This window comes from Alligator mississippiensis, chromosome 1 (genome assembly GCF_030867095.1).
Source record: "Alligator mississippiensis isolate rAllMis1 chromosome 1, rAllMis1, whole genome shotgun sequence".
NCBI lineage: Eukaryota > Metazoa > Chordata > Crocodylia > Alligatoridae > Alligator > Alligator mississippiensis.
Window position 1 is genome coordinate 157,269,498 of NC_081824.1, and position 16,989 is coordinate 157,286,486.

The following is a 16,989-nucleotide window of genomic DNA, read 5'->3' on the forward strand; positions in this document are numbered from 1 at the left end:
CTGCTTGCCAGAACTTTTTATGGGCAGCTCAGAACAGAGCATATTATAGGGGTATTAACCCTTAACATGTGACTTATCAAAACATGTGCTAAATTTTAAACTGATTAAAATTAGCACATGCTACATGGAAGTGTAAGAAAGCCCTAAGGTGACTGCGCCTTCTGAAAAATAAAGGCAAAACATGAGAACCCTTTGATAGTTATTTACAGCTAGGCTTGTAGTTAAATAGTTAGTAGAAATGTTACCACTGGCACCATATTCCTGATTTGAATATTTCATCTATGATCAATTATTTAATCTATTATCAATACGACTGCTGAGAATGGTGAATGGAAATAATTTCTCAATTATCACATTGTTGCTCTTGAACTAGAGGTGATTCTTTTTCCTCTGCATAGTTAATAGATAAGATCACCATATCATGTCATCTCAAAAAGTTGTGTACTGCATTCTCTCTGATCAGATCATTGTTATTTTGCTGCCATCAAGGATGAATTCTTGGGTGTACATTCATGATGGGATTTTATGTTTCTGAATTAAAGTTGCTGTGGCTGCTAAAATCTTTGTTATTAGGGCTTGTTGGTCTGTAAGCACTTAGCTAGGTAGAGGAGCACCTGGTCTATGGACTAGACTTGGGTGGAAGATAGGCACTGAGTTCCTCAGTCCTGGCAAAGTGACATCCATTTTGGGCCTACACAGAAACAGACACACTAGGTCCTGGAACATTTTAGTTGTGAAAATGGTGTGTCTGTAGACTTCAAGGCACCAAAAAAAAAAAAAAAAAAAGTGGGGTGGGGGTGGGAAATGTCCTCTTGGATTTAGGTGACTAAATTCTACTTAAATACTCCTTTTTTGTTTGGGTAAGGTGTTTCTATTTGCTAGGGTTTTTTTATTCTCCCATGATACTGGGTTTGATTGCACTTGTACTCTGCTCCTTCCATGAACATACTTCTAAGAGCATTGTAGAGTGGTTAATGAAAAACAAAGAAACAAAAATGCCTGACAGTATCCCTTACAGTTAGAAAAGTGTTGTCCTGTCATGCTAAGAAACAACAGCACGGAGAGATGGTTTAAGGTCAGACAAGTATTTAGAAAGTGAAGAATGGAAGCAAGAATTTTTTTACTTGTACTCTTCTCTTTTAACCACATGGTGCTCTCTTTTTCCATTACAAAATGAAAAGAAAAACCCATCTTCATTATTCTCTCTAAAGGTTTAACAAATAACTTTAAAGTACTGTATGTGCCCTGGTGGTTGTACAAGTCCATCCTTGCTGACACAAAATTTAATTCTTTTTGTCTGACAAACAGTGAAATACTGCACTGTAGAAACAAAGCTGGAATGCATACTATGTGTTTCTTACTGAAATAAATTACATTACCAGAATCAAGGTTTCCATCTAACTTGTGTGACTTAAATAAAACTGTTGGTCAGTATTTTAAAGGTTTTGTTTTAAAAGGCATCTCTCTCACTCTCAACCTCCCCTCCCCCCACCATAAAATCCTCCAAACCCTAATATTTGTGGTTTATCCAGCCTTTAAAGTACAAAGGAGGACAGACATATTTCACATGTGAATCTGCCAGGGAAATGAAATAGAGAAATGCTCTTGATTTTGATCTCACTGTTTTATTTTTCATTGCCAAAGAGATATGTTAGGGGGTTTTGTTTGTTTGTTTGTTCGTTTGTTTTTTGAACTGTAGATCTTTTTTAAACTGTTATTTTGAAATGAATGGACTTAAAAAAAAAAAAGATTATAAACTGAGTTAAGCAATGCATGGGTGATGATGGTTGTTCCTGTTGAGTTTTCACATTATCTGTCATCATCCTTGGATCAGAAGCTATTTTACTTCACTTCTTTTTAGAAATGAAAACTTATTGCTATTTTTATTTTTCAGTCTGACTGGTGGTTCATCTTTTTGAAATTTTGTTATAGGCAGTTCTGTGCCCTGATGCTAAATTAGCTCTGGGATAGGAAGATAGTTTCTCTGTCCAAAGGGAAGTCAGTCTGATTGAAGGGCTTCTCAGTTTTCCACATTAAATGTTTTAGAGAACATCCTGAAATGCATGTTCCCATGTCTGTACAACTGGGACTAGCCACATTGGCAGCTCTGTTCCTCTATCTCAAAGAGACTTTTACTGTATGAAAAAAAATTGGAAAAAGGAAAGCTTGGGCAGCAATGAGCTAAAAGTTCCATTAAATTAATATCAGTGTCATAAAAGTGCTGTGGTAAAGAGGGAAAAATGTAATGCATCATCAAGTTATGTCATTTTTTAACTATTCCATACTCCTTTAAAACCCATATGTTTAAAAGGTTCTATATACTTTACATGAGATTACACATTACAACTAGCCCATCTTAAGAGCACTTCAGACTTGAACAATTATACTTTATTAACAGGTGCAAAATGCCTTTTAAGCATCTTAAAGTTTATGCCACCTTGGGCAAAGTTTATCTTCGACTTGTGCTATCTAACTTAAGTTAACTTAACTTTTCTGCCCCCATAAATTGTCCCCAACCCTGGGTCCCAAATCACCCCCTTCACCACCAGATCAATCCTCTGCCATCCTACTTGCCCTTTCTACCCCTCATTGGCCCCTCCACCCTGGATCATTGTTTTGCTACTCCAGTCCACCCAAGAGTGGTGGAGGTGCTGGTCTCTAGGTTCCCCTTTCCTGCCTTCTGTTGGGATCCCAGTAGACCATGGTTCCCCAGCATGCCCAGATCCAGTGCCTGTCAGGCCCTATAACTGAAGGGGAGTAGGGGGCAGGAGGGGGGGTGAGAGAAAGCAAGGAGCTGGATCCAAGTACATAGGGTTGGCATGGGTTTTGGGGAGCCCAGGAACAAGAAGGGAGGGGGAATCCCCCACCCATGCTGCTGCTGCTGTCAGGCTGATTGTGGTGACAGTGTGGCAATCTGGGGGTGGGAGGGGCTGATCACAGAGTGGAGGAGTGATCTGGGGGCTGATATTGTGGCGGGGGGTGGTAATGGGGTGATTTGGGGGATGAATTAAATGATCCAAGTGGCATGGGGGGCCCTTCCCCTGTTCCTTCCTGGTGTATACTGTGGCTAGAGAGCCAGTGAGCAGGGCAGGCATGGAGCAGACTTGCGTATCCTAGTCATGCCCCTGCTTGCTAGGCCTCTGGCACCAGGTCTGAGTAATGCACATTAGAGAGCTTATTAACCCTGAATGTGTGATTGATCATTAGCACTAGTTAACCTTAGTTAGTTAACCTTAGCACAAACTAATATTCTTTAGAATTAGCATTTGTTAACTCTATTGTATAATTTCACCCTTGGTTGAATATTTCATGGGGGACAAATTCTATTTCTTAGTGGGATTATATGGTGGAACAAAGTGTGGGGACTTTTCATGGAGATTTTTGTCTTTTTTTTATAGCTTTTCTGAGGACAGTTATAAAGGAGAAGAAAACAGGAGCAATATGTAAACCCTAGTATTTGACTAGAAGAAAAACACATTCTTGATAATGACTTGTATAACTTACTCAGGTGTGGCAGACAAATATTGAATATAGTAGCCTTTAATGAAGAATAAATCTTAATTAATGCAAAACAATCTAGTCAGAAATTAGGTACATATAAAATCTGTTCAGTTCTAAAGAAAGAAAAATTATTTTCAATCTCTATTCCCCATTAGGTCCTTTGAGCTTGGATAATGAAAAATTTAGCACCATATGCAATAAAACACTTCCTGAATCTGTGTTCATTTCTTCAAAACAGAATCTGAAGCTGCTATCTTAGAAACACAGAAGCAAGGCACAGAGGATATTCATCAGGTACAGGTAAGATATTAGCCAAGTAATATACAGCATGTATTATACTTGCAATAGTAAGATTTGGAATCTACATTAGACACTGTTTGGAAACAATTACCACATTTCTGTAGACTGACACTGCATTTTTGGTAATGTCTGTTTCCTTCTAAATTTTGAAATAAATTGTTCTATAATATTTGTTCATAATCTATATTCTGTTCATAGAACTGAAAATAGTTATTGTAAGAAGTAAGTTTCTATTGTCTTCCCTCAGAAGTGAACAGTAGTCAGCTTTTGCACATATTAACCGTTTATCAGTTGCTACGTCTTATTTGATTCCGTTACTGGTATTTTTTTTATTCCAATTATAGCCAAAACTACATGTGCAAAACTTTACCTTTAGCGCTTCCCTGTGACACCAGGAATACTCTAAAGATGTGGCTTTGCCCATTTACTATTGGTTAAAAAATAAATCTTAACTAGAAACTAAAACTAACTACTATGATATGGAGGATTAAGTAGGATTTTTTTAATTGAAATCATTGGAATATATAAAAAATAATGCATATTGGCTTTGCGTCTTTGTGAATAGTCACATTGATCCTTTGGGCTAATATGGACAAGAGCCAGCTTCTTAATGCAGCAAATCTTGGATTACTAGCCATTTGCTCTCCCAACTCAAAACATTAAATAAATCCCATTTCCATGAATTAGGCGCCAGCACTTTCTGAAAGTTCAGCCTTCCTAAAGTCTATATTGTTGGTAGTCAGAAATTGCTAGTCATTTTAAGAAAGGATAAGCATAAAGGGTCAAGTCACCACTAATAGTAAAATATATTTCACTCTAAAACAAATGTACTGGTGATCAGAAACCAATTCATATTTCCAGCATGGAGAATCTCTTAAGAGTATTTTGCATTTTTCTCATATATATATATATGAATCTTAAGAATGGCATGCATAAGTAATGTGTTTAGGGGGAAATTGAATGCTTTTTCAGTGCTGCTTTCCTTTTATTCTCTCCACTCTGTCAATACTCTATTACTTCTTTTAAATAACTGTCTCATTCTGTCACTCCCATTTTTCCCATCTTAGCCTTGCACATAGAGAGGCAGATTTGTGAGAGTTTGGTTCTGTTTCTGCATAAGAACAAAGGATTGTAGGCCTAATTTTGTCACAGCATGCTAGCAGTAGACATTTTGGTTACAACTGTCCATCCACCAAGTTCCAGATGTCTGGAACAGTAGGTGAGATTTATCATGTGTTTGGAGATTACTTGAATCTACAACCTTTGAAACCAATTGTAGTTACTTCAAAGTAAGTGGTATTAGACCAATGCTGTGAATAGTAATGCAAAAGTGATAATTAAAAGGAAATATTATGCTCCGTGTTCTAGTCTATCTACAAAGAAAGCAAGCAGACAGTTATCTGAGACCACTGGCAGAAGTTGAATTAAAGGCATGATAGGATCCACACTATCCCAACAATCAGATTTCCTGCCATGCAACATGTGCATGGCAGGAGGTATGATTGCAGAATTGAGCTTCAGATTCCATACTGCTGGTGCAGGGGACCACATGATCATGATCCCAGGCTCCCCCTGCATCAGCAAGTCGCACAGTAGGCTCCATGTGCTCCCCTGGCTGAGACCTTCAATCAGCTGATCCAGGCTTCCACAGCTGGGACCCTCAGTCAACTGACAAGTGTTTCCAACTGTAGAAGCTCATTGTAGCCAAAGGCTCAATGCACTCCCACAGCTGGGAACCCCAGTCAGCTGACTAGCACTCCCAGTCTCTGGAACACGTGGGAGGCTTGAAGGGCTCCTGTTTGCTCAACAGGCTGGGACCACTGGCCACAGTTTCAATCAAAGGCATGATAGGAACCAGCTACAAAATTATTGTACATTTTGTTTTAAAACTTTGTGGCTTATTCCCCATTTTATCACACCATTAATTGAATGATCATGTGGCCAGGTTAGTGCTTAAGACACAATTAAGCAGTTAATTGCATTTTAAATGTAATGTCCATCAGGCCATGTTGTTCTAGTTCTTGAAAAAAACTGTTAAAACAAAAATGTTGATGGCTCCTCCTCTTTGCTGATTCTTTGTGACTCAGTCTTAGGACCAAGACTACGTACAGATGTTCAAAAAGCCCGAGATGGATTTGACCTAAGTTGCATAGTTTTCTGTAAGTGGCTTATGTTAGATTGATAGCAAACAGTATACGCATCTGCCATTTGGTGGGGGAAGCATGCAGGCTGCCTGCACTGACCCAAGGCATGCAGGTTGGGGGCACTCATGCATACCTCTCAGCATGCTCCGTGGGGTCCCTGTGCTGCCAGAAGCTGCTGAGTGCCTGAGCCACCCCTATTGGCTTCTGAGCATGGGCAATCATACCCCTCACATGTCTCCCTGCCCTAGTACTCCAGGACCCTGTATCTGCAGGCCAAAAAAGCCTTGCAGCACCCCAGGTGCCCATGGCCCAGGCACCTGTTGTGGTGGCTGATCCATGGAGATTACAGGGTTGCCTCCACGTAGGCCCACTCCCAATATTTTGCCTTTTGCCACCCTGATCCATCAGAGGTGAGCTGCCCACACTAGCTCCTGCTTGGGGAGGGTTTGAGGGGGGAAGAGAAATCCATGCTGGAGTCTAGGTGGCAGGATGCCTGGCTCTGGTCACTGAGATGTGATGTGTAGGAGCAAGAGTCAGACTCAGCGTGGCTGTTCCTGAGCATAAGGGAATGGGGATCCCTGTCTGGGTGTGCAGGATTCAGGGTTGGGTTCTGTAGGGCTGTGCCTCAGTATGGGAGCATTGGGGTCCCTGCTTTAGGTGTGCAGGAGCCAGCATCAGGCTCTGTGGGGCTATACCCAAGTACAGGGGTATAGGGGTCCTTGGCTGGGTGTACAGGAGCCAGGATTGAGCTCTGTAAGTCTGTGCCTGAGTTCTGGGGTTCTCCTGGGCTCAGTGTCAGGGTGTGTGTGTGTGTGTGTGTGTGTGTGTGTGTGTGTCCCCTGGTGCCTCTTAGGGCTGACAGATAACCAAAAGCAGGAGGTGGAGTGGGGGAAAGGGTTTGTGTTGGCTCAATTCTGGGAGAGCTCAGGGGCAAGGTCTGCTGGGTGCTGTGCCAGAGCAGCTGAGTGGAGACCTAGTTCTAGTGGACCTCCCTGCAAGGAGATGTTGCGGGAGATAACAAAGGAGGCTGGGATACTGGAGGACAGTGATCTAACTTAAATCAGTAGGGGAGCTGGTACAGGGATCTGGTACAGAAGTTCCATTCACCAGTCTAACCTAAATCAATTAGATTTGAGTGAACATTGAACTAGGTCCATGTTAGATCAAGTTCTGCCATTTTTAGACTGGTCTGTGTGCACCAAATTCTGTACAGTTATAGGTTTAGATATATTTCTAATCACTTAGATTAGTCTATGTGTAATGTCTGTGCCTAACCTAAGATGATCATGTTACAAAAGTAAATGCACTAATTGAATTTTCAGAGATTTGGACAGAGTGGAATAGAATTGTACTTGGGTACCCAAGTCCACTTCCATGCCTAATAGATGGAATAGCATTTGGCCCCACAAAACTAGTTAATATAGAAAATTCAGGGTAGATTGGATTTGTTCAGCATAAGAAAACCTGTAGTCCACATTTAACAGTTCAGTAGTTATTGTATGGTCTGTAGTGAATTCATGAAGGCAGCTGACTTTGGGTGAAATTAAGAAACTTTAGCCTCCTTGTACAAGACTGACCCACTTGAACAAAAGCTTCAAGATCAAACAGTGAAACAACTTACTTTTCAAATAATGAATAAGTACACTAAGTTACTTGGAAATGGAGGAATACAAATGTGTGAATATTCTGAAGGAATATGAGGAAGGAGCAAAGCCTATTTGTAGGATATTTTTATCATTCTGACTCTTACATGAAGTCATCTGAACCCTGAAATTTGATTTGAATGAGGGCAGTGACATAATTGGGGCTGTCTAAATCTTGTTCATAAGGTTTTTACAAGGTTAGGCTTTTATTTTATTTATTTTTATTCCATTGCTCTTAACTAGGGCTGTGCGATGCTTCGGTCCCTGATTCGATCCAGCAGAGACTCAGTCTGACTTAGTGGTCAAATCTCTGAATAGGAATCAAATCAGAGAACCCTTTAATCTTTCCAAATCGAATCAGAACCCTTCGAATTGATTTGGAAAGATTCAGCAATTTGGACGTAGAGACAGCTTTAAGTGTTTTTTCTACGTACCTCTAGATAGCAGGAAGCTTGTGAATGCCGCAATGCTGGGGTGCATGGAGGGTCCCACAGGAGCATGGAGGGTTCCCCAGTGCACTTGGCAGCAGACCCAAAAGTGGATCAGAAGCACTTAGGGTCTACTTCCAGGTCCACCAGGTAGCACATGGGGGGCCCCCACCATGGCTCCCCGGTTCAGCAACTGGTACCTCCTAGGTCTGGGGGTGGGGCACCCAGGGTTCCCCTGCAGCTGATTGCTGAGTCAAGAAGGGTGCGGGGGGGGGGGCAGGGGGGAGTGCCGTGTGCTCCCTGGCAGACCCAGAAGTGGACCAAGAGTACTTCCAATCCACTTCTGGGTTCACCGCCAAGCACGTGGAGGGCCCCCCTGCACTCCTGTAGGACGTTTCATCTGCTGCAGCATTCACAACCCACGCTGGTAACTCGAGGTATGTAGAAAAAACTTTTAAAGCTGTGTCTATGTCCGAATCACTGATCCTCCAAATCAGCATTGAATCTTCAGATTCTGATTCAACTTAACTGAATCAGGGACAGTGATCCAAATCAACCAATCGAATCGCTGTCCTTGATTCAGGCTGAATCTGAATTGAATAGGGTCTACACACAGCTACTCTTAACCATCCCTGCTAAAGGATAACCAAAACTTTTAGAATAAGGTAGGATATTTGTGAAAAGATTGGTAAATTTGTAGAACATTTTGTAGAAAATGTTCTACAAATTTACCAATCTTTACACAAATATCCTACCTTATTCTAAAAGTTTTGGTTAAAACCCCAAAATTTTGAGTAGAATGACACTATCAGAATGATTTGTTCATTACAAATATTGGGTTGGGGTTGTTTGTTTATTTTACTAAAAGTGTATATCAAAAGCGCACAACTAAACCTTGACACACTGGAATGCATCATTTTAGATGTTTTTCGCTTTTATGTAATTAGCCAGATTTAAATTCTGGAAGCCATTAATCAAATCAAATGCAATAGTACCTGGTAAACAATATAGTATTCGCAGTTGGTCTATATTTATATTCCAGATCATGAACGTTTTAATAAAAGTTGCTTCCACATTTTCTTATAAAATGCAACTGTAGTAGTCTTAATCTGAATAAATTTCCAGCAGATACTTAGATAAAATAAATAAAAAGCCTGCAAACTGGTGCCCGTTTTCTCTCCTTTTAATGGGGCAAAAGGTAATGACACTGGATTGACTTGTCATTAAAGTAAATAACACTAGCAAGCTGATTACTGATCTAAAGAAACCCAATTTAAGGATTTAAGGGTAGATGGGTGTGTATGTTTTTATTAATAGAAAACTGAAGTACAAGTTGATTGCAATTTGTTAGAAATAAATAAAGTATAGTGGTGTGTAACATTAATGTGGAAATGTAATATTCTATAGTTTTTGGAATCCTGTTTCAAGTTTCTTCCTGTACCTCCCATTCAGTAATAAATACTAAAGAAACTGGCTATTAAGTATTTTATTAATGGTCAGAAAATTGCTGCATCACAAACAGAACAATCCCATCTTTCCTGAAATTAAAAACTGGCTAATAGATTTTAATACATTTATGGTTTTGGAGGGGAAAAGACTATTCAACAGACAAACATGGATATCTTCCAAGATTAGCAGTACACTTTTGGGTTTAAGTTATACGATCTGTATTAAAAAACTAAAATGTTGTTTTGTCATGTCTTCTGATTTATCTCTCAGCTTTGTTTTCAGTATTCAGAGACCTGAGGTTCATGTGGAAGCATGTATTTGAATAATTAAGCATGTATCTCTCTCTTTTTCTGAGGGTTTTTTTTAACTGATTTAGTTTTTCTTTACTCTTTTATTTTTTTTCTCTTTGTTTTCTTTAGTCATTTTATTTTATCCAGGCTGGGGCAGCAAGGTCTGCGTTCTTGTCTTTGTTCTGTTGCCCATCAGCTCCTTGTTGGTTTCATTTTCTGTTTAGAAAAAGAGATCACATTTTTCAGTGCTCTGCTCACTGGGTGAAATATATATATATATATATTTTTTTTAAAGGCTGACCAGAGAATTTAGTTATGACTTCATCTTTGAAACACATGGGAACTACGTGGCTAAAACCCTTCCTTTTGAAAATTTCAAACTGTGTTATTCCATTATTTACCGAATTGGATTTACCAAAATTGTATAGGTTCTAATCCCCATCAGCTGGTACTAATTTTCTCTTCTATACTACTTTCCCTCACAAAACATGTTGCTCTTTTGGAAGTATCAGAGATAAATACTTCCTGGTAAGTACTTGGAATTTGGAATGTACATGCTTTATCCCTGGGGGTTTTTTTTCTTTTTTTAACTCTGAAAGCAGGAACAGAAAATGCTTAATCTGTATACATGTAAATTCTCCTGTAATTTAGCCCATAGTTCCCACTCCTCCTCTTCTACCCATGCAACAAACATACTTTTTGCATGGTCACATGGGTGGATCTAGAATTTTGAAAAGGGGGATGCAGATGATGATGTGCATAATCACATATAAGATAACATATCATTCTCCATTTAAAAAGAAACTAGAAGTTTTAGTAATATTCTAGGAGCCTAGGGCTGTATTATTCAGTTTAGGATTGAAGCAAAAAAAAAAAAAAATCTGCAGGGCAGTGAAATAATAGCTTCATTATCAAGAGCAGCTAACAGAGCAGAATGGCAGAACAAAGTTAGCTTGATTTGTGGAACATCAATACTATTAAAAAGAAAAGAGGGTAATTAACACCTGTGGAGTAAAGAGTTTAGTAGGGATCAAATAGATCATAATTGAGTCATGAAATCAATGAACTCCTTCAATGCTGATTTGAAATGCTCCTTTTGCTACTAGGCAATCGGTTTTAAACTTTGGGTGGAGAAGGAATCAAAGGCAGGTGCAAGTGCACTGGTGCACCCTCCTGGATCTGTCCCTTTATGGTAATTTATGGTTCTAAGCAATTCAGCAAACTTAAACAGTAATTTTGTTTAAGTTCATGGAGATGTCTACTATAGCTACTTGCCCTCATTGCCCTTGCATCCAGATAAATCCTTCTGGAAAGGATCCTTCTCTTCAAATTAGGCTTAGTTCAATTTGAATATCCTGTGTGGTGATGCAGTGAAGAACATTCCTATCTGTGGTGTCACACCCTTTTTTTTCTTATTCTGGTTTTGTCTCCAGTTTTGGGTTGCTGAAGCCCACAGTCAATCAACTAAGAGATCTTTATTTTTTTCCCCGCGGGACAAAGGAAAGGAGGACTAAGGCAATATTGAGTGCAGTCTTTAATTAAAGCTTCTCATAACTTTCCCTTCTTTGGCAAAAGCCAGTCCTCAGATGTTATAAGCAGAAAAAAAACTACATGTTTTATGGATGAAGTCTATATCCAAATTGCTTCTCTATGCTCCTGAAAACTCCATGACCCAGCCATTTACTTCCATTCCATGTGCACAAACCTGGAAATGAGGCTGCAAAGTTCTCATACGGAGCTTCCCTGCTGCTGTTTTTCAGGCAGACAAGAGGCATAGACAATGGCGGATTAAGATTGATTGGGGCCCTGGGCAAACAGAAAATTGGAGGCCCTCCACACCCCATTAAAAACATGAATTCATGGACTCCAGTGGGGTGAGGGGCCCCTTTCCTGCCTTCTGCTGCCCCACGGAGGGGGGGGGGAAGCTGGGTGGACCTAGATGGACTGGGGATGGCGTGGCACATGCCCATGTATTCTCCCTGCTAGCCACCCCCCTGCCATGGCTGGACTGGGGCAGAGATGAGCAGGGTGAGGGCAGAGGTGGGCTGCCCACTGTGCACTCAGGGCTCTCCACCCTGCTGCCTTTGCCCTAGGGGAACCATGCCAGCCACACACCCTTGCCTGCCTGGTATTGGGAGGCACAACGCACCAGTGTGTGCCTAGTGTGGGGCTCCTGAGAGAGGCAGCAGAGTAGAGAGCTCTAAGCATCCACCCTGTGCAGCAGATCTCGGGGGCACATGCACAGATCTGGGGTGCATGCAGCAGCAGAGAGCCACCCCCCATGACCCATGGACAAGTTGCCCATGGCTCTGCCTTGCTCCCTGCCCTGAGCCCAGGTCCCATGCACTGTCATGGCTGGGTAGCACCCCCAGCCCCACTCTCCTTCCCTCACTGTGGAGGACATGATCTTTCCCCCCTCCCACACCCCTTCCCTCCTCCAAGCCTCTTCTTTACTTACCTTTAGGGAATTGCTCTCCATGCTCTACAGCTGTATTCCTGGCCGTGTGGAAGCATGCAGACGGGCACATGCATGTAGGCTCCCTATGTCTGACTCCAGCAGCCCCAAGCAGGCTAGAATGCTACCTGCCTGTAAGGGGAAACCCACCATTTCCCATGGGAACCCAGGCACCCTGTGGGCCCCTAAATGGCAGGGGCCCATGGACCCATGCATTAACCTGCCTATGGGCGTAGAGCTCAAGATGAGCAGTGGTAAGGCATTAAGGCATCTTATTTACCTTATGTGGAGCACGAGCTGGTGGGCAAGACCTGCTGCTTGTCAGTATTCTTGAATAATATAGATGTCCCTGAAGAAACCAGTAATTGCAGCATGGGTTTTGTCAATTTTTAGACTTATTTGTAATGGGTAACAAAAATATCAAAAGAAGTAGGCTGATTCTTATATAAAACCATTTGGGAAATGGACAGAGTTTACAGACTTTGGAAGGTAGTTATGGAAAGGCTTTTTAAGAAGTCATACATCCACATTTACCTGTCTGTGCAGCATTAGACCCTACAGTATATTTTCTAATGTTAAGTTTTAAAAGTTCAGTGCTAAGCCCTGACTCTGGAGATGGCCAGATGGGGTTTTTTCTCCTCCTCATTGTACAAATTGTCATAGCATATATTAAGCCAGAATGTTTCAGGTACTTCCTAGGTATACTGTCCCTTCCCCTCCCCACTACCACCCTTCCTGTGCCCTGTTTTCCCCTCCCCCAACTAAATTCCTAATTCACTTATCAGAAGACATCTAGTTCGGTTTTTGAGAAAAATCTTCATTATACACTAAATATTTTGGTGACGATACAGATCCGCTTTTAAGTATTTTTAATGCACATATAAATCACAAATACATTGAGAATTTTGTCCTGAATAGTGTATATATGTAATATCCTGCATTAGAGCTGCTTTAAAAAATAAATAAAAAAGCACCCTGGTAGAATTTATTCTCCTTCATTCCACTGACTATGAGCAATCCTGTATTAGCCTACCCAGAAGGTGTGATTTTGCCAGAAAGGTCAGGTTTAATTTTTTTTGATCATATAGTATTTTACATTAATTATTTAACTTCTTTCTTCACATAAGGGCTTCTTATCAAGAATGTGTTGTATTTCCTGTGCCTTAGAATTTAAGACTCGCTTGATTTTTGCTTGGTTCATCCCTGTCTTTGCCAACAAATAATCCTTCAACTAAAATTACAGCCCTGCCGGCCCCCCCCCCCCCCCCCCAAACACAATGCACTTCCTCTAATAGTAATGGCTAAACTACATAATATAATTCTGGCAGTCTCAGGCACCAAAAACAGATTTACTGAATGATCTATTGGTGCACTTTCCAAGAATATCAAAGAGAAAACATGTCTATCTTAGAAAATCTCAAATTACGAAACGTATGTTTTGCCACATGCAATATATTTACTACTACCTATAAAAATATTTTTTGTCTTGTGAGCATTTCTCCATGATATTTGAAACTATGGTACCCTACTGATGCATGCCCTAAAAGGTTCTTATAAGACTGACTTGCAATATTTTTCTTACACCAGTCTCCAGGAACTACAGGTTATTAACTAGGATATTTTAGGGATCTGAGTACAGTAGCAATCAAAAGCTTGAACTCTTGAAACAATAAATGACAAAACATACAAAAGAAAAATCCCAAGACTAACATTTTGGAGGATGTGTGCCACTTCTATCTTTTAAAAAGTGTTTAACACAAAAGTAGTTTAAATGGCAAAAGATTATTTTGCTATAGTATTTAAAAGACTTTGTTTTGGGAAATATGTTTTAGTGTGGTCAAACCTGTTCCCTAGACTTGGAGAAGATGATTTTTGGCTTTGACATCTTGTTTGATTAAAGATTATCTCTTTGGATGTGTGAATCCTAATCTGAGAACAGCAGCCCAGCCAGATAAGTGCAGGGTCTCTCTAAGGAATGAAAATGTTTCCTAATTAATGTGACCGAGCACGAAGTTAGTAAGAAAAAAGTAATTAAGCAAAGAAAAGTTCCAAGTACTGTCCCTATTCTAACCCTATGTGACTGTTTCCTAATAGAACTGCAGGGCAGTTGGAAAACAGGCAAAATGAGGAGAGGAACAGGTTGTATGTGGAGAAGTACTGACAGATTTGTGAGATCAATGCAGGAACACTTCCTAGCTGGGAGGATGAAGCAAGAAAGAAGTGTGCCTGGTGGCTCTTTCTAAGATGTCTGCTTGCCTTATTTGAAAGTTCCCTATTCAGCTTCCCACACAGACAGAAGGAGTTTAAGGGCCTTGTTGCACACTAATATCAGGTGGCTTCTGGGGCTCAACACCTGGGGCACATTAACACCTGAAACTAGTTTTAAGCACCCTTTAGGTAGGTCAAAGTTACACCACTCCAGGGCAAGTTTATTTCTGATTTGGGCTACCCAGCTCATAGGCACTCTAGGCTATAGCTTAGTGTAGACACTTCACCTGCCCCCTCTCCTCCCCTGCTGGCCCAGATCAGGCCCACTGCCCTCCTACCACCCCCCTGCCCCCCCCCCCGGCCATTTACCTGTGGCTTCCATGCCTGGCTGATGTTCTCTGGCCAGGCTCAGTCCCAAGAATAAAAGCCAAGAAGTGGCAGCAGCCAGGGCTGGCCAGCCGTGTTAACCCTTCCCTGCTTGCTCCCTCAGGACAGACTGCATGGACAGCCAAAAGTGAGCAGGCGGGGAAGGTGAGGGGAGCTCCAAGGGTGGGTGGGGTGATCCCTAAGACTGGGCCCTTCAGAGTTCTTATCATGCAATGTGACTTTAAGTATTGCTACGAGGAGGGTGGGGGTAGGGGGAAATGCAAGGATTGGCCCCCAGGTGCTGGAGACCCATGGTATGTCACTGACTTTAACTAAATCTTGTTCAGTGAAGTTTAGATAAAGGTGCCAGGGGCCATTTTCTAAACCTGCAGGAGTTTGTGCGTGTGATTATGAAGCCACGCTGGTGCATTTCTATTAGAATGCAGACTAATTAGAACATGAACTAGCACATATAGAATACTTGGCTTTCATAGAGGTACCAAGAGAAGATTCCCACCCCTTCCCTTTTACTCCTTGCATGGATTCCTTTGGTAAGAGAGAAAAAACAGCGCGTATTAAGTCTCATTTTCTGTTAGAAGTCTTCTGACCTCCTAATCAGTGCATGTTTTACCAATCTGCAAGAGAAATGGATAAAGCTTACCTTTTTCACTCATTCAGTTAAATAAATGAGAGATCTCTAAATTGATTTCCCAGGAAATGCACCTGATGAGAGACAGATTAGAAAAGAGCATTAGATGAAAAATTACTAGGCAGTGGTCCCTTCTCAGACAATGTCATTACCTGAACCTTGTAGCACATCTAGTAATACGAACACAAAGATACAAGCCAGAAATAAAGTGGGGCGGGATGCCTGGGAAAGAGGAAGTAACAGAAAAACCTAAAAAAATAAAAAAAGGCAACATACTGAAGGGTCCCTTTTCAGCCACTAGATGGCAGTTAAGTCTTTTTAGATGAATCATGCAAAGAAATTGATGATTTTTCCCAGTAGATAGTTCTCAGATTATACTATAATATCTCTCAGAAATTGTTTGTCTTGTTTTGTTTTCCAGTTCAGATAATACTACCTGGGTTACTAGGATGGGGGGGGAGTGCTAGCCTGAAACATTTAATCTGATTCAGAACTGGAATATCCAGTTGAATCTCTCTCAAACTTTTAAAGAGTAAAATACATCTTAAGTACAAAAAACACTAGTTTTAAAATACTTGAAATCTCCACCCTGTTGCCAGTGAATCACATAAGGCAGCAGAGCATGCTGAATGCACAGACTTTGTGGGGAAAATGTTGGTAAGTGAGCTGACTATTGATAAACGTTGTGTGACAATGAACACTTACATCCCTTATTTTTGGATTGGCATACAGTATACCATAACAGTTAAGTGAAAGACCCCTAATTCTGCACTGGATGCAAAATTCTTTTTGTCTTTCTGTATATTTTTTCGCTTTGTTCGTGGTACATTTGATAGTCAGGAGAGAGAAGTAAAATAGGAGAAAGTAAGTGCCTCTAACACCATCTGCTGGCCAATAAATTAGAAATAATTTGACTATATAATGGGTTCTTTGTTTAATGGAAAGGATTCAGCAAGAAGTTCCAATACTTGATGGCCCATCTTGCAGGAAATCCATGGTGTATTATTAACCCTTGAATAAAGTTAACATGTCTTTTTTGTAGCTCTTTTAATGTTGTATTTGGGCTATAACGTGTGTGTGTGGAGAAACTGCCAAGTATTACTATTTCCTTATTGCATTATATAATTTTCTAGCAAGCGTGATAACTCTATATATTGAACTTCCTTATTTCACCCTGGTTTTGGTTATTTTCTCCCACCCCTTGTCCCCAAAATACTTTTCATATATATATATATATATTTTACTGTTAATTAGAATGAGCTTTCAGACATTGGGCGGGGGAAAGGGGTACTGGTAGGACTAATTATTCTTTGTAGTTTTCTTCTTGATATAGGGTCTGTCAGAATGTAGTAGCTCTGAAGGACTTGTACATTAATGACTTTGGTAGTGAAAATGCACTTTTTTTTTCTAGTGTGCATGGGTAGTGGATAAACCTAACTAATATGTTTCTATTGTGATTTAACTTTTTACAATTCTGCACAGGAGCTATTCCTAGTGAAAAAATCAGATAACAGAGAAGTTGTAGAGAAGTTGTGCTGTAACAGTACCTATAACTA

At 40.6% G+C, this 16,989-nt stretch overlaps 1 protein-coding gene and 1 long non-coding RNA gene across 4 annotated transcripts in view; one reads left to right on the top strand and one right to left on the bottom strand.

The window, feature by feature from the left end:
* Positions 1–16,989, top strand: part of FMN2 (formin 2) — a 271,921-nt gene that overhangs the window by 68,000 nt on the left and 186,932 nt on the right. For all 3 annotated transcript variants that reach the window (XM_019500542.2, XM_059715762.1, XM_059715757.1), the window contains one exon: positions 3,740–3,801. In XM_019500542.2, the coding sequence (XP_019356087.2) occupies positions 3,740–3,801 (62 nt within the window). The remainder of the gene's footprint in view (positions 1–3,739; positions 3,802–16,989) is intronic.
* Positions 9,488–15,609, bottom strand: LOC109286413 (uncharacterized). The gene is made up of 3 exons (XR_009455973.1): positions 15,446–15,609; positions 12,491–12,559; positions 9,488–9,971 (listed from the first exon to the last, which is right to left on the bottom strand). It is a non-coding gene; the product is annotated as an uncharacterized LOC109286413 (long non-coding RNA).